This window comes from Miniopterus schreibersii, assembly GCF_964146895.1.
Source record: "Miniopterus schreibersii genome assembly, chromosome: 18".
NCBI classification, from domain to species: domain Eukaryota; kingdom Metazoa; phylum Chordata; class Mammalia; order Chiroptera; family Miniopteridae; genus Miniopterus; species Miniopterus schreibersii.
Window position 1 is genome coordinate 14,670,200 of NC_138121.1, and position 17,789 is coordinate 14,687,988.

Below are 17,789 nucleotides of genomic sequence, written 5' to 3' on the forward strand. Positions count from 1 at the left end.
AATGTTTGCGTTACCCAGGAAACAACTAAAATAGGTGTTGAAAGGAAAGGGCAATTTGGTCATTTAAATCACGGGGAAACTTTGGGGTGAGCCAGTTCTCTTTTCTCATTAATAAAAATGAAACACTTAGCTGCCTCGCCTGTTGCAAAAAAACTTAGAATGTTTTGGAGACTGCAGTTGCACAAGTCTAAGAGAAATCTTGTCTGCAGCTGAGCCCCACTTGAGGAACATTTGAGTCTGCAACCCAAGGAAAGTCTCGCCTGCTCGAAAGCAGCTTTGGGCCCGAACAGCGATGGGCAGGGCGCAGGAATGTTGGGACAGCAGAAGCTATGGGTTCCGCCCGGGGCTGGTCTTAAGCACCTCTCGGAGCACCGAACAGGAGGGTGGTTCCCGTGCGGAAACAGCTCAGGGGCCCAGGGAGGGGCGGCTGGGCCAGCCTGGGGTCAGGCTGGGATCCCACGGAGGCGGGGCCAACCCCAGATGGCTGTTCAGCTTGGGTGGGGCCGGACCAGCTGGGACCTGGCGACTACAGCTCTGACCCTTGCCTGGCGCCAACCTCTGGTGTTCCAGAGGCTTCCGCTAGACCACAATTCTCAGGGGCTCGCCCCGGCAGCCTCCCTCCCGGGCTTAGCCTCACCTCCCGCGCTGCGGGCCGTCTGGGCCTCGGCACACAGCACGCCGGGAACTGTAGTTTTCTCCTGGAGCACCTATGCCAAGAAGAAGCGCTGCGGGGACTGCGTTTCCCAGAGTGCAACAGGGTGGTGAGGGAAGGTAGGGGGGAAGGGACAGTCGGTCGCAGACCGCGCTGGGTTGCCGCCGCCGCTGCCGCCATCGTGCCAGCCCCTCGGGTGAGTGTCCGGGGTAGCGTGCCGGGGCGGGGGCTGGGACGCAAGAGCCGCTCTCCCGGCCGCCTGGAGCCTCCGCTGCGAGTCCCCGGGCGGCCCCTCCCCTCCTCCCTCCCCCCCTCCCGGCGGCCCGAAGCCGCGCGGGGCCCGGGCCATGTGTCGCGCGCGGCTCCGCCTCCCGCCGGTCCTCTGAGGCGGCGGCGGGGGGAAACAGCCAGCCAGGCGTTTATCCAGGCCGTAGAGTGCACATGGCGGCAGCTCCGGACTGCGCTAGGATCGGGCCTTTTTCTCTTGTCCAGACCATTCGGATGGGGCTCTCCGGGCCCCGCCCCGTCTGGCCTAACCCGGCCTGCCCGAGTCACGCAAGCTCTGCAGGCAGGCCAATGGGTCGACCCCAGCCCATCGTCCTGCTACCCGCCTGCGAAGGATCCGGGGATGGGCAAGCGTCCCCCGGCCCACTCCGGAGTCAGCACTGGGTAAGGGCGCCCGCCTGCCGCAGTCCGGGCTTAGGACTCTTATCCGGTTCCCGACCATAGTCTGGCTAGGATGTAGGATACCTGTCCACAAGCCCGCTGGGAGTCCACGAAGCCCCTCCCCCCCCTCCCCGCCCCAACTCTTTGGAACTCATCGGCAAGTTCTCCTGCATGGAGGGGAGGGTCAGGTAATCCGGAGCTGGAGGGTATTCCACGTGGGACTTCACCACCGACCAACCTTGAAGGATCTGGCCTGATGTGATGAGGCAGCTCCAGGCTGGATGGCTCAGCCTCCGCCCTTCTCTCTCTCAGTGACCAGTCCCCAGCTGTAGTGGGTTGGCCAGCGTGTTGGTGGAGGAAGGAAGCCAAGGAGGTGAGGTTGGATGTGTGAACTTCCAGCACAGTTTTTAGGCCACTTCAGCACAGCCTAATCCTCATACCTGTCCCTCCCAGAGTTATGTGCCCTCCTCCCACAGAGGAGGATGATTCCATAAAAATGGTGGTGATAAGGTGGGATTCAGTGGAGGGCAGAGTAGAATTCAGGCCTGAGATCCATGAACCCAGTGCCAAACAAGAGGCTGGACTGGAAGCAACATTGAGGGTGAAGCACATTTGGGCTGTGGGGCCCTTCTGAAGCCTGGGTAGCAGAACTAGAGCTGAAAGCTGCAGAAAGTCAGGCTTCCCTCACTAGCTTGCTCACTTCCCAGCAGCTGGATTTAGCTATGAACAGGCAGTAAGTTGGTTGTACCTTAGGAAGTTGCCCTTAATGATGGCTCCAGCGATCCCATTGAGTTCTGGAAGAAATGGGAGTATCTAGCCGTTGAGTTAGTCCTCTGACAGACTTTCTAAAGCCACTTCTGATTGAGTGATGATATAAGGGACCTGTCCAGAGAAGACCATGGGATTTTGGAAAGACACAGTTTGTCAGGCCTTCATTTCTCTGACCCAGTGTGGCTCCTGAGCCATGGTTCTTGCAGGGACTAAAAATGCAGCTAAACTTCTGCAGACTTTGCCTTAGTAGCAAGCAGGCCTATTAGAAGAGTTGAGTTAGGCCCATGGTGCAGAAAGCCTCCACCTCTGGACTTTTCCCCCCTCCTTGAGTATTTCCTCGAGTGATTTTATTTTGATCATTGAGCTTTAGCCTTGGAAGTTTCCTGCGTTGAATTGCTCTTTCTAATCATTCTCCCTGGTTAGGGAGGACAGGCAAGGGTTAGAGTTCTCTCTGAACTTGACCCTTCTAGTCCGCATCCCAGCACATGGAAGTCAGGTTTATTCAGCAGGCTCTGGAGAGGCTTGATTTGCCGGTGGAAGTGGACAACAAGGAGGGACTGCCCACCAGGCACACATAGAATCAGTGTGGTGGAATGTCTTAGTGCTAGAAGCAATTGTTTCACGACTCTAGATTGTATGGATTAGTTCTTTCTAGGACATAGGTTTCAGGTGAGCTAGGCTTAAGGCTATGGATTAGTTTTGCACATTTCCAGGGCCCTGGGTAGCTTGATCACAAGGGTTTTCTGCAAGGTCAAAAAGATACTGTTCCTTCTCCAAGGTTACATGGGAATTGGAGGAATTTGGGTCCCTCCCTCTCATTCCAGTCCTGTTTGTTGCTTGTAACTTCCGTGTCTGGAGTCAGCACACCATTGCTAGGCATCCTGATCCCCCAGAAGCCCTTGATCTTTCTGGAACTTGGCAAGCCATCTTGGTCTCAGAGATAAGAGAAGAACCCTGAGGTTCTCCATAATCATTCTGCACCTTCTATTCTTGTTGGCTGATTTGGAAAGTGGGGCCTGGCACAGTGCAATTGGGATGTGGCTGTGTAAGCATGGGGCAGGGTGTGAGGATGACTGGATTCTCATGCAGCTCAAAACTAGGTTCCTTAGTGACATGGAGCCCACCTCTCCACTCTGAGCCATGTCTTGCTTTATTCTCTTGTCTTTATAGTTGGTGCATTGGGATGGGATGAATGATGTAAGAGATGGAAAATTCTCAAGTCTTAGAATTGGAAGTCACCTTATATGAAAAAATTCTAGGATTCCCTTACTGAGGCATTAGTATCTTCCTTGAAATTGTTTTTTTCCCCCTCCTTTCTCACCAATAGCCAATTTTATTCTGCAACCATTCTTTGGGCCCTTTCTGTTTGTCAGGCTCTGGGCTGAGGCTGGAGATAGAAAAATGAATCCTACGCAGTCCTGGTGCTGGGGAAGGGAGGTCATAGTAGTAGAGGAGACGGGTAATGTTGCTGTTAGGTGCTGAGGGTTAAGTTGAAGGGACCTACAGGGGCTCTTGGCCCTGCATAGAAGAGGGGGCTTCTGAATGATTAGAGCACCAAAGAAGAAAGGCTGTTGGTGAGCCCACTCCTTCAGTACACAGAGCAAGATGTACCTCCGAATGGTGGGCCCAGGAAGGTCTGGGGTCTCTTGAGCAAGGCTGTCACTACTTTAAATTGCTATGGCTGTTGAATCTAACTTCTGTCTTCTATAGCTTGCACTTCCTCCATCTCTCAGAGATCTCTGCTCGATATTCTCCCAGTGCCTGGGAGTTTCACCAGCATTTTGTGGTCTGTGCCCTTCCTATTATTCCCTGCCTGGAATCTGGGTTTGTGGTTTCTGTCCCTTCCAACTGAGACCTTCTCAGGTCACTTTTATTAAGGTGGTACCTATCAGGACATCTTCCCAGAGTGAGACACAGAGGCATCCTCCCCAGAATGAAAGAGAACAGTCCTTTCAGAGAGAGAGGGGTGGGTCCAAAAAGCTTTCCACAGGATGGACATTGAAATGAAAGTTGGGCAGGATTTCTGTGGGCTGGGGTTGAGCTGAACCTCTTTATCGGCTTTTTTTTTTTTCCCTTAATATTTTCTGGTGGGCCATTTGAGGATGTTTGTGTATTTCAAATTGAATTTAAATTGGCTACCCCTTCCCCAGCATTGAGATTCTGTGACTCTCTCGCTTTGACTGTATGTGGCAGGAATTCTTGACTCCCTCCTTGAGGGAGTTGGCAGCGTGTGGGTTATCCCTGGAATGACTTCCAGGCCTGTGTGATATTCTGGTCAGCACCCTGATCATCAGGTCTGGGTGACACCTTCCCTCTTCTCATCCTATCAGCTGGAATGTGTCTTCCTGGAAAGAATTCTTTGTTCGGGTCTGGCTATGACTAGGGAATTGTCGCAGTGGCCAGGGAAAAGGGACGCAAGAGCACCAGGGGAAGCTCTGCTCACCAGCCCCAGGCCTCCCATTGCTGGCTGACAGAGAACTTCCTGTGACTGCCCTGGGCCTTATACTTTATTTGTTGCTGCTACCTGCTCTGTGCCAACTCCCTAAGCTCCAGGCTGGAGAGGGGGCTACCTAGAGAACCTCCTTCAGGAGAAGGATGTTTCCAAGGTGCCTAGGAATTGAAGGCTGTTTGCCTTAGTAAACTGGGGAAATTCTGGAGTGTTTCTTCCTTAAAGCCCCAGATAGGCCACCAGAGATACTGGGTCTCACCATTGGCAGAAACTCCTGCCCCCTGGAAGGATGTCTGTGTATAGAGACATTGGTTCCACTTGCAGAGGTAGTTTCAGGCCGAGGAGAATGCAAGTTCTCACTTGTTCCTGTGGTATAGACCTGCTTTGACCAGCTAAGCAAGCATTCAGAGGCTTTCTGTCCTTAGGGGCGTGGAGCTTGCTTATTTCAGGGGAGAAAAGACCTGGGCTCTGTTCCTCAACACCTCATTTTGCCACCTATATGCTTTTTGCTCTTTGACATTGGCTCTCAGCTGTTCCAGTACAGGCAGATTTGTGGACATTTTAATGCTGGCTATGCCAGTGGCCTTGTGTAGCCTTGAATTTTTTTCTTAACCTCTTGGTTTCTTCATCTACAGAGCAGTAATAATCATACCAGCTCTACAGGCTTGTGAAGCTCAAACAATGAAACACACAACTGTTTGGCTAACAGGAGGCATTCCGTCTACCACTCTTGGGACTCCATGTCCATCCTTTTATTACCCTGCTCATATCAGTCATAGAGCGTCACAGTGGTAGTGGCCAGGCATGGTGGTGGCAGACAGTGAGGGTGGTCACTTAAGGGCTTCAGGCTGCACTGGGAGAGCCAAGTCTATGTGTACCTAACCAGCAAGTTCATAGATGGAAGCTGGCTAAGACAGGGGCCCTAGAGATTTCTGAGCCGCCTGAGAAATTGGGGGTACTCAGGGACTGAGTAAGTGCAGAGCAGAGACCAGAATGCAGGTCTCAGAATTCAGCTTCTGGGTCAGCCAGGGCAGCCTGAAGGAGCCCACCCTCTAGGCAGAAGAGGAAAAGGCCATCAGGATGCTACGGGCATCAGACCCTGGCTAATTTCTCTCTAGACTTCAGGCAGGGAAGTGGTGACGAGGCAGTTGCTGGTCCTAGGTTGAGGATTCTTCTTAGCTCTCGAAGTAATGTTCACCTAGGACCTGACAGTGACTTTTTTTTTTAATACGTTTTAATTTGAGAGAGAGAGGGAGAGAGAAGCATTGATGAGAGAAACACCAGTGAGAGGCTGCCTCCTCCACGCCCCTCACTGGAGATTGAGCCCTCAACCTGGGCATGTGCCCTGACCAGGAATTGAACCCAAGACCTCTCGGGGCATGGGACCATGCTCAACCAGCTGAGTCACACTAGCCAGGACCTGACAATGACTCTTTACAGCTGAGTCCTGCTTTATACCCTCAGTTGATTACCCCTAATATCCCCATGCTTACTGATGAGGAGACACTATGAGAGAGAGGAGGAGGAGCAGGCAAGAGGCCAGGCCTTTGAGCATGGGGTTGTATGCCTCCTGTCTAGCCACAGCTGTCCCTCAGGTGACTGACCAGGAACTTGGGAGTGAGAAGAGGAAGTTGGGGCCAAGCCCCACTTGCCACACGCCTCAGGCAGGCAGATGGCTGAGTGGTTGACAAAGGGTTGTTTCCTGACAACTTGGACAGAAGATGTAGGTGGAGGGGAAGTGGGTCACTTGGCCACTTAAATTGAGCAGGGTTTGCCTAGAACTCCTCCTCCAGAGAGGAAGGGTTGACCTCAGCCCTGCCTCCTACACATTCATGGACTTAAATAGTTATTGAGGGTCGAGCCAGGCACCATGGGAACAGGGATGCCCTGGTTGGGGATACAGACCATAAACAAATACAGATGGGGCAAAAGTAGTTCTATGGTTTGTGAGTATGTGGGACACAGTTTATTATTGTATTATTATTGGTTACTATTTTCCGTGCAAACAACTGTAAATCTACTTTTGCTCCACCCTGTATATAAGTGTGACAATCTCATTCAGTGACAAGTTCTAAGAAGATAATACAGGGTGATGAAATGAGTACCAGAGCACCTATTTTAGACCGAGTGGTCAGGGAAGGTGTCTATAAAGAAGTGACATTTGAGTTGACACACAGGTGACAAGGAGCCAGGCACATGAAGATTTAGGGAGGAAGAAGAGTGATCCAGGTAGAAGGATCAACAGTTACAAAGCCCTAGGGTGAGAACAGGCTCAGCATGTTCGAGAAACAAGAAAATGCCAAGTGGCTATAAAGGGTGGGGTTGGGGGTTGGGAAAGTCGGTGGCAGGAGACAAGGTTGGAGAACTGGGAGGGCAGGTCACCCAAGGCCTTAGAGACAGGATAAGTGATTCAGGCTTTGTCAGTGGAGAATGGGAAGGGAAATCTTTAGAGGGCCATAGGACAAGATACACAGCACCCCTCACCATGAGATCAGGGGGGCAGTTTGTTTCTGAAGAATAGGCACCCTGCAGTGTCTTTCTGTCTGGTGGCAGTACACTTCATTTCCCCTCTCCCCCTAAAATGCAAGCCTATGCTCTGGGCCCTAAAGGTATAAGCCGCGGTTGGCTGTCAGTCCCACTTGTTGAAGGAGTCCTACCCAGCCTGTGTGCTTCAGAGCTGTTTGGCAGAAAGTAGGTGGGAGGATCTCGATTTCAAGGACCCCACTATGAGCTCAGCACATCTGACATTCTTTGCAGGCCTCGGTGATGGGCCTTCAGACATCTGAGCATCTTTCTGTGTATCAGTCTGAAGTTAGTGATGTCCTCTTTCCCATCACTCTCCTGCCCCTGGTTCAGCTAGGCCAGGGTCTCTCTGCTTTGCTGAGATGGTAGAACAGGTTTATGACTTTGAAGGTTTGGGAAAACTGACATCATCCCCCATGAAAACACCTATTGTTTAGTGTGGAAATCTCCCTGATGCCTTTGTTTGGAGGCAGAAGTCCTGGTTCAGGCCTGTTTTCCCCCTGAATGAGAAAGCCAAGGTCAGAGATCAGGGCTTCAGTCCTATGTGCTATTCATTTTTATCTTCAGACCAATTGTGGCTGGGAGTCCTGGCTCTGGAGTCCACTGGTTCCATCCAGTTCTACCATCTATAAGGTTAGTGACCTTGAGCAAGCTGAAGTTAGCTAATCTCACTGAGCCTCATTTTGCTCATCTCTAACATGGGTGCTGACTCAGAGTGTTAGGGATAAATGCATGTAAAGCCCTAAGCATATTTCTATACCTAATACCCATTTAGTGAAAATGAGATGTTATCAGCTGGACACAGCTATTTCAAGTTTCGTCCCTGGAAACTGACCCAGAATTTGATAATAGAAATGGAATTTTTTGTTGCCTAAAGGGATCGCCTGGGCCAGTGGTTTTAATCTGGAGTCTATGACTGAACATCAGGGAGTGTAAACAACCTGAAATTATTCACAAGGCTGAGGCATCCTGCTGCTGTGCAAATTTATTGGGAGAGTGCCTTTGAGACATTCTTGGAGGGTCTTTGCACCCACGGAGACCTAAGGGTCAGTGAAGACTGATGCTCAGTGGTTGAGAGGTCATCGAGGTCATTTCTGGTCCTTGAGGAGCCTGGCCTCAGTCAGCCTGCGGACTTTTTGGGTGAAGCAGGAGATGGAGTGGTCAGCAGCCCTCTTGGAAGAGCTGTAGGAGAAGCCATCGTGAAGGTCAGTCCCCAATCTGATGTGAGGCTTCCTCTGAGCCTTGGCATTTTGTTTCTTTCCAGGCTGTTCTTTCTACAATAACTATTAGAAACAAGGTTAGGGCTTGCTGACCATCCTGGGGAATAACCCCTCAGCCTGGCCCAGACCCCTTCCCACTGTTGCATGGGGATAAAAGGGGGGCTCTGCACCCAGCTTCCTTTTCTGGACTTAGGAGTGCTGCCTCCCAGCCTTGAATTGAAAACTTGGTGGAAGATTTAGGATCAGAAACTATATAAGTCCTGTAGTTTGCTGGGCCGTGCTCTGTGGTGGAAGATTGGGGGTGTCGCAAGAACCCTCACAGCCCAGAGCTACAGTATTTAGGTGGAGTGGACCTTGAGTATGTTGATATGGGTTTGCCCATGGAGTTGGAGTTCAGCATTTGAGTCTGGGAAGGAGTCTTCCCTAAATATGTGGGAATCTGAACAGTGACTTGAAGGAAGAACAGGGACTGACCAGGTAGTGAGGGGAGGGAAGACAACACGATGGGCAAGCACTTGGTGAGCTCTGGTGTATTTGTGTAGAGCTGGATTGAGGTGGGAAAGAATGGCTGGAGAGTCAGGGACCTGTATGGATGGCCACCTGTGGAGTTTGGGGGTTTGGCCTTTAACCCAAAGGCGAGGGTGGTGCTATAGGGGAGGCACATGGCCAGCTTTGTGGTTTAGAGTTCAGGGATACAAAGGTAGCAGAAAGAAACCACTGGCCTCAACCAGAGGACCCAGTGTCATCACTGATGTACTGGATGAACTTGGAGCAAGACTCCACACATCGCTGAACCTGTTTTCCCACCTGTTAAGCGGGTTGACAGTGGACTCTGACCACATGGCTATTGTGATCATTACATGAAAACAAATCAAGGTCAAGCAGACCTCCAACATTGGTATTGGCTTCAGGAACCCTGCTTGGCAATGTAAAAGCAAAGGCCTTGATCCACATAGTTCCAAAGGTTTCTTCTCCCACTTTCTGGAAGACCCTGAGCTGTCCTTTTCCTCAGGAGAGGTCCCTCTGTCCTGTCTTGCCCCACCAGACCAAAGAGCTCTTCCGTCCCTTTATCTCTCCACCCTCTTCACTCTATCACTACTTCTGCCAAGTAGTTTTTGTATTACCAAGTTGTCACGTCATTAAGAACAATATTGAAAAAGGAAAAAACACCCACACGCTTCCTTTGCACTTGTCTTTGGATTGGCTGCTAACCTTAGTTCCTCTTACCCTCCATCTCCTGCTTCCCAGTTTCTTGCCCTTATCTCTTTTCCTTCCCCCAGATACTTGCTTATGCTGTTTCTTCTGATTAGCATACTCATTCTCCAAGGTCTTACCTGAGGGTTGCCCAGCCTTGCTGAGGGCAGGAGAGATGGCCCTCATCCATTCCTTCAGCTATCCCCCTGCCCCAGAGCTCTCAGGGACTGGGCAAGGCATCTTGTGGTTAAGATACAGTGGGGTCAGGCTGCAGTGAGTGAGCTAAGCATAGTGAATACTAGGGTAGAAGGGGCAGAGATATGAGGGGCTGTGCCCTGCCTCAAGTAATCCAAGTTTATGTATGGGTACCCCTTAGAAATGTGACCCAGACAACACAGCTGAGACTAGCTATTGGCCCTGTGCCTTTCCCACTTGTTGATTTGTTTCTTGGCAGAGTGTGAACTGGGACATACCTTGTGTTCCTGTGTAACAGGCGTGGCCCGGTATAAGTTCTCTCCCCTGCTTATTTTAGACTTTCCTGGACATTTCTTAGTCATCCCAGCACTGAGCTGCTATTTTTAGCGCTACCACCTCCTAGGGGACCTAAAATAAAGCTGGCTCAGCTTCCCGGCCCTTCATTGGCTGGAGTGTTGGTCACCGGAGTGTTGGCTAGATTGAAGATAAGCTACTGTCCCCCTACACTATCCCTCCCCACTGGCTCCTTTGGCCTTGAGTGAGGTCACAGGGACTAGCACTTACCATGTTGAGCTGAGGGGTTGGCCAGGTTCGCTTAGCAAGGCTTCACAACCACTGGGTTCCATCTGCATTTTAAGGAGGAGGAGGCGCCTGAGGCCTTAGGAAAGGTAGTGACTTGCATCAACTCCTGCCACTGTTAATGATTGTCTGCCAAGGTTGAACCCACCTTCTCACTGCTTTGGTTCAGAGTCCTGTTATCAGGAGAGGGGGGCTGGGCTCCTCCAAAGCGAGACAACTGCGGAACAACACATGGGTCTACTGTCATAGGATACTGCAGTGAGATGTGGACTTCCTTACTCTGGGGGGCCTAACAAAACCAGAGTGAATCTCTCATTTAACACCCTTGAGGTTGTGGTGTCTATAGCTAGGAGTGCACTTCCCTTTTGCCTCAGAAATTAGAGAGGGTCAGCCATTCCCAACAGAGGGAGTGCTAAGGGATAGGAGATTTGAGGTGATGAAATGTTTTCCCCTCATAGCCTCCATTTCCCCTCCCCACATCCCTCATCTATTACTTTGTGATCCTCTGAACTTGTACTAGCTCTGAAGTGGGTAGGGGTCACCCCCATCAATGAAGAAATGTCCCAGAAAGGGCTAGGCATTACCTGGCCTCAAATATGTAAACTGCTCCCTTAAGACTAAAGGGAATCATTTGCTGTTTTTGTGGCAAATGGGGCCTAGAAGAGACTCCCCATCTTCCTCCATCTGCCAGTAAAGCGCTGGGGCAGTGTTGAGGCACTGAGGGCTGAGTTTCAGCAGGACAAGGAGGGAGCCTGAGTACTGTACCGGAAGACACTTTGCACACAGACATCAGTAGTTGCTGGCCTGCAAGGTGGGTAGAATAGCAATAACTCTTGCTTTGCAGGTTGTTGAGAGGATTAAATGAAAAGCTATTAGGAGTGCTTAGCTCCTCCTTAAAGGTCCATCCCCTCATTGGGCACTGAAGGACCTGCTCTGACCTTCCTTTGTCCTGGCTCCACCCTTAGTACCCATCCTGTGTGCTCCATGACCCTGGCACCTCTCTGTTTCATCAACCAGAGCTCCTTAAAAGAGGAGCTGAGTCTGGTCCACCTCTCAGCTCCCTCCACTGGCCTGTATTGGGAGAAATCTCCTACCAGTTCCCTGGGGTCTCTCCATTTTCCCTATGTGAATAGACCTCAGCAAAGGAGGCCAGGGAGGGGTGGAGGTCAGTGAAGAGACAGCAGTTGACTACATCCTGGTCTGGCAGTACCAATGCTTCCCTCCCTGTCTTGCTGGTCTTGCAGGTCTCAACAAGGCTGGGTGACGCTCCAGAATGGGAGACAAGCCAATTTGGGAGCAGATTGGATCCAGCTTCATTCAGCATTACTACCAGTTATTTGATAATGACAGAACCCAACTAGGCGCAATTTACGTAAGTCTCCAGCTCTAGGACCTGAACGAGACACCAGGGGATTAGTTCCGGTGTTGGGCCGCTTCATCCAGTTCTCTAGTTTTGGCAGCCCTCACTAGATTTGGCTGCACCCTTCTATCTGAGCTGCCCATGGGATAGGGGGCCTGAGGTCTGGTCCAACTTCCTGGTTTACACATTCCCTTCTGTCATGTTCCACAAGAGTAGGGATTCTGGTACCCTGGGCAGGGTGTTCTGGACTGGCCATCCATGGTTCTGGAAGTGCCAGTGTTCTAGATCAGGTGGCAGCAGGCAGAGGCTAGGGCTCACGGTGTTCTCTGGAGGCAGCAGCCATGAGCATCATCAGTGCAAAGCTGAGCTCTCCTGGAGGCCCCAGATCTGGCTTCCTTTTGGAGGCCAAAAGCCCCCGAATGCTCCTGGGAAACAAATGGGGTTAGCCCAGAGAGACTAGTATGTCCTTTGAGAAACCCTTCTGTGCAGGCATTGTTCGGTGCTATTTTAATGGTGTTCATATATACCAAGAGCTACTTGTATTTGACTCTCCCCAAGACTTGGTCAAAGAAACATGATTGATCAGACCATGCCTAGCTGGTCTGCCCAGGTTAAGAGTGATAGTAGTCATCCAGCATAGCTTCAGAGCCTGACTGGACTGTGGCAAACTCCTCTGTGTCTCCCTCCAAAAAGTCAGGGTTCATTCAGATGTTTTGGGGAAAAGAAAGGGGTCTTACCAGTGGAGGGCCAAATCTAGTGCAAGTATTATTTGATTGTCATTATCATAGATCAAGAATTTAAATTAAAAACTTGAACTGGTTTGACTGTGGGATCCTGCCACTTTTGCCTTGTTGCTTCTTTATGTGTGGGTATTTAATTATTTATTTAAGTAATCTTTATTGATTTTAGAGAGAGAGGAGAAAGGGGAGAGAAAGAGAAACATTGATTTGTTGTTCTACTTATTTATGCACTCATTGGTTGATTCTTGAATGTGCTTTGACCAGAGATGGAACTCGCAACCTTGACATATCGGGACGACACTCTAACTAAATGAGCTACCTGGTCAGGACACCTTGTTGCTTCTTAACATCAGTTAAAGTAGGCCTGCCCAGCCGACGTGGCTCAGCACTTGAGCATCAACCTATGATCCAGGAGATCAAGGTTCGATTCCCGGTCAGAGCACATGCCCGGGTTGTGGGCTTGATCCCGGGGCGGGGGGGGGGGGGGGGTGCAGAAGGCAGCCAATCAGTGACTCTCTCATCATTGACGTTTCTATCTCTCTCTCCCTCTCCCCTCCCCTCTGAAATCAATAAAGATATATTAATAAAAAAAAAAAAAAATTAAAGCCCCCCTGACCCAGAGAAGAGTTAGCAAAGTTCTAAAAGAACACTTATGTATGTCATTTCATATAATCCACAGCACATATCCCCTTTGAATATCAGGAAACTGAGATTCAGAAAAATAACTAACTTGCTTAATGTCATAGCCAGTAAGTAGCAGAGGCCCTTTTGAGTTCTGCCCCTGAGAGCTGTGGCAGAGAAGATCTGGAAGGGAGAGGTGAAGCTAGTGGGTTGCCTTTGGAGGTCTTATCAGCTTCCATCTCTCCCTGACCCTGTGGGAGCCCCATAGAAAGACCTCAGTGGAACACAACCTAGGCTCTAAATAACTTGGAATGTAGAATGTTTCCAAGTTATTTCTGATGACTTCTGGGACTGGTGCAGATTGACCACACAGCAGGATCGCTTTTGGCTGAGCCTTGGCCACATGGCCAGCCTGGAGCTCCTGCATATCGGGGGTCATATGACTTCTTGAATAAAAACTTCAAAACAGACTTATTTAATAAGTTTATATTTTGTTAGTTTTTATTTCCTTAAATTTTTTATTTATTGATTGATTATTTTAGAGAGAGAGAAGGGAGAGAGAGATATCAATTTGTTATTCCACTTATTTATGCATTCATTGGTTGATTCTTCTATGTGCCCTTCCCGGGAATCGAACCAGTGACCCTTTGGTGCATGGCACGACACTCAACCAACCGAGTCACACTGGCCAGGGCCTATATTTTGTTAGTTTTTAGAGCCTGAACTCTGGGACAACAGGGTATAATTAAAGAAGTTGTTAACAGTGTAAAGTTTGGAAGCTGCCCTCAGTTCCCTTCTTTACAGACAGGGAAGCTGAGGCGTGGACTCATTCCCTAAGAAAGATTATTTTTAGAGGTCTTTTCAGGCCCTCAGAGATACTTTTGGTGCTCTGAGACCCTGACCTGAGGTTTTCTGGTTTTCAGATTGACGCTTCATGCCTTACGTGGGAAGGACAACAATTCCAGGGGAAAGCTGCCATTGTGGAGAAGTTGTCTGTAAGTAAGGGCCAGGGTAAGACTGCAGGCATCTGCTTCCCTGCTGGCCGCAACTCACCACCCACTCTTTCTCTTTCAGAGCCTTCCGTTCCAGAAAATCCAGCACAGCATCACGGCGCAGGACCATCAGCCCACGCCAGATAGCTGCATCATCAGCATGGTTGTGGGCCAGCTTAAGGTAATAGTGCTGCTAGGGAGAAGCGGGCAGACAGAGAAGAGCCTCGCGCCCCTGCTTTCCTGTTATGTGACCCGCTTATCAAGGGACACCCAGACAAGTGATTATCTAAAGCTGTGTAGTTCATTCAATACAATAGCAACCAGCCACATGTGGTAATTTTTTTATTTATTTAAAGATTTTTTATTGATTTTTAGAGGAAAGGAGAGAGAGAGAGAAAAACATCAATGTGAGAGCAAAACATCAGTCGGCTGCTTCCTGCACACCCCCTACCGGGGATTGAGCCCGCAACCTGGGCATGTACCCTGTCTGGGAATCAAACAAGCAACCTTTTGTTACATGAGAGGGCACCCAACCAACTGAGCCACACCAGCCAGGGCCACATGTGGTAATTTTAAAAATTACATTTATTAAAATGAAATAAAATGTAGTTACACTAGCCATATTTCAAGTACACAGTCACTTGTGGCTGCCTATTGGACAGCACAGACATAGAACATTCCTGTTATTGCAGAAAGTTCTAGGGCTTTAGAACTTTCTAGTGGTTTAGAAGTTTCACTGGTTTAGAGCCTTTTTGGAAAAGGGACAAAAGGTATAGGAACGGGATGGGGCTGCAGTGCCAAGCCACTGGGCCTTCATACTACCCCAACGTGGAGGTTCACCTTTTGTAGGCAATTGACCCTGGACAGGCCAGCTGGGTGCTGAGTAGCAGTCCCCTACTGGAGTCCACGCTGCTACTCCCTGAGCTACTGAGCATAGCAGATTTCTGGAACTCCTGCTTCTCCCTGTATTTTCCCCTTCTTCTCAAGACCTGTCATCTACAAAGTTTTCCTGTGGCCCCTCAGCACCCCCTCCCCCCAAACTCTCCCAGAATCTCCTACCTATTGTGCTTTAGCAGACTGAAGCCAGATTCTTTGTTTCTAAAAAGCCTTTCCTTCCCAAAGCAGAACAAATTGGCTGCCCCTTGACAAGGTCCCAGCCTCCTGGAACTGTGTCATGATGGGGCTCAGAATAAAAGGCCCTATCCCTAGGCTAGGCAGGGCTTCCTGAGTCTAATACAAAGGTTGAAAGAGGGACCCCCAAGGCTCAGCAGTGGACTCAGAGGGACCTGACTTCTGGCCTGGACTTTCCTATTAGTTTCTCCTGCCTGTCCAAGATGCCCTGCCCAGAGGCTATGCTCAAATGGCCCCTTGGGAGTGAGGTGTTCTCTCCAGAGGGATCAGTGCCCACTTTCCCAGGCTGGGCTCAGTAAGCAGTGCCCTTTCCCACATGGCTTCAGCTTCTTTCTCCTGTTTCTGTCTAACTCCGAGCCCTCAAAAGACTGATTTGCCTCTTTGCTGATAATAATTCCCAGAAAAACCAGTGATGTTAGAGACAACACTGATTAGCTGGGCTGCTACCTCATTCTGGTCTTCCGCAGTTTGGCTGGAGGTCTTTTGCTTTTCTGTTTTCATGGATCACTGATGGCGATGCTTTGTGTTTTTCCCCCTGTAGAGCTGTGATCACAGTTGTGAACTCAGTTTTAAACCTTTTCTCATATATTTGGCCACAGTATTAGCAGTTGGTTCTGATTGGATTAACTAGTGTAAGAGTGTTTAGTTTTTAGATACTGTAAGTTATGAGGTGAGCACCGCAGAAGTCTTTCAAATTGATCACTTGTGCCCAGAGGCACGGGCTTAGAGACAGGTAGGTTCTCTGCTCTTTTGCTGTAGCTAACTGGTAAATTGTTCTGCAGTATAAGTGCAAATAGCAGTATGAACTGCCATCTATAGGCCCCTATGTGCCCAGTGCAGTGTTTCATACATTAAATCAATTCACATTCACAAGTATTCCTTGGCTCTGCTGGGATCTGAGTTCAAGACAGTAGGACCTGATCCCAGAGTTGGCATTCTTTGCTCTGTTACCCTACCACTGAACTCCCTTCCTGTTCCCTGGCCCCCTTACTGAATCATTTTTCTCTCTTTACAGGCTGATGAAGACCCCATCATGGGGTTCCACCAGATGTTTCTATTAAAGAACATCAACGATGCCTGGGTTTGCACCAATGACATGTTCAGGCTTGCCCTGCACAACTTCGGCTGACCTCCTCCCAGCCAGGCACTCATGCTGTTTCCTCCTCCCTCCTCTTCCCAATACTATTCGCACTCCTCCAGATGCTCCAAATATCATACACAAATGAGCAGGGCTGAAGTGGGAGTGGGCGCAGTGCACTGCTGCTGCCTAGGTATTGTGCATGATGTTTGGACACTAGACTAGTTACATCTGACAGGAGAAGTTTGTGTTGTACCAGCGCATGCCTTGGAAAGACTTAAGTAATGCAAAAGGTTTTCTTTTTTTTTTTTTAATCTACTGACAAGTTGCTCTAGTAACCCAAAGAAGTGAAGGAGAAAGCAGCTGCCTCACCGCCCAGATATTGATTTGTTCAGATGTTTCAATGCCTCATGATACAATAAAACCACAAAAATTTTCTTAACAGTTTAAATTGTTTTAATTAGTTTAATAGTTGGCTGGGCATCAATAACTACCCTGCCCCATTGGCTCTCTCATGTCTCACCCTCCCACCTCTACCCCAACTCAGCAATACCTATTGCAAGGAGAAAACTGCTGAAGCAGCACTCCCAGCTAGCTTCTCTCAGAAGCCCTATAGGGCAGAGTGTTGCCCTCCTCAGCCCCTCTGGTCTTGGGAAAGTGAGCTGCAGATAGGGAGAGCTCATGTCTGTCCTGAAGCTTCCCTTGCACTGAAGCCTCTGCAGTCAGTTCTGACACCTCCTGTGACCTCTACACGGGGCAGGGGCAGGGGCAGGGCTCTAGTAACAGGACAGGTGACCCATAATCCCACTGAACATGGAGAGGTCTTGGCAAAAACGGCCCATTTCTTCAGGCCCTCTGAGCAAGTTTGAGGGAGAGGGGCCTGTTTTATCCCCAGAAGGGTTAGGATCATATCCTGGTTGCCCCACAAACCGCAAGCCAAGAAGAGGGCAGTTCAGATCCTGTACCATCTGCTTTAGATAACACGGCTCAAAAGCAAGTGCCCAGAACAGCCAGCCTCCAATGAGCACAGATCCAGGCCTGGTTGGTTGGAGTACAGACTCAGAGCTATGAAATCTGAGTTTGAGGGATTTGTGCTCTAGGATTTCTCACCCCTCAGACCCCTCTGCAAAGCACCTTTAGGCCTCCTATTCCCTTCCTCACCACACAGCTCACTGTCTTCAAGTCCCAGGAAGTCTTAGCTATTGGGGCAGTTTATGCTTAGTTTTGGGGACAGAGGCCTTGCCCATGGCAAATCTAGCCCTGAGACCTGGTGGTGTAAACTCTGGTGGGAAGGTAGCAATCACAGACTAGAACCAAACCCAAGACTTCTGCTGGTGCCCTGTTAGGGACTCTAGGATTGCTGAGGACATCACAACTATGCCTGACCTGTACCCCCCTTTTCCTCTACTATGGATGGAGGCCCAGGACTCCCTCATGCCCAGAGGTTGCCTGGCTACACTGGGTAGAGCCGGATGATGTGCTGTTTGAGAGGAGAGCATATTCGGGAGATTTCAGTGGGACTGATACCTGGGCTACTGTGTATTTGAGGGGTTGGGGAAAGAGGTAGGGGCTTGCTGCCTCTTAAACCACCCTGTATAAAATCTGCAATACAGCTTCT

The 17,789-nt window shown here is 49.8% G+C and overlaps 1 protein-coding gene across 3 annotated transcripts; it reads left to right on the forward strand.

The window, feature by feature from the left end:
- The first annotated feature begins 560 nt into the window (after nucleotides 1-560).
- Nucleotides 561-16,613, forward strand: NUTF2 (nuclear transport factor 2). Of its 3 annotated transcripts, XM_081117605.1 has the most exons (7): nucleotides 746-848; nucleotides 1,145-1,321; nucleotides 10,941-11,060; nucleotides 11,494-11,621; nucleotides 13,894-13,965; nucleotides 14,045-14,143; nucleotides 16,109-16,613. In XM_081117605.1, the coding sequence occupies exons 4-7, from the start codon at nucleotides 11,523-11,525 to the stop codon at nucleotides 16,220-16,222; spliced, it is 384 nt and encodes a 127-aa protein (XP_080973731.1). In that variant the 5' UTR covers nucleotides 746-848; nucleotides 1,145-1,321; nucleotides 10,941-11,060; nucleotides 11,494-11,522; the 3' UTR covers nucleotides 16,223-16,613. The 3 variants fall into 3 exon arrangements, with proteins under 3 accessions (XP_080973729.1, XP_080973731.1, XP_080973730.1); XM_081117604.1 differs by lacking the exon at nucleotides 10,941-11,060; XM_081117603.1 differs by lacking the exons at nucleotides 1,145-1,321; nucleotides 10,941-11,060 and having other exon boundaries at nucleotides 561-848.
- The last annotated feature ends 1,176 nt before the right edge of the window (nucleotides 16,614-17,789 follow it).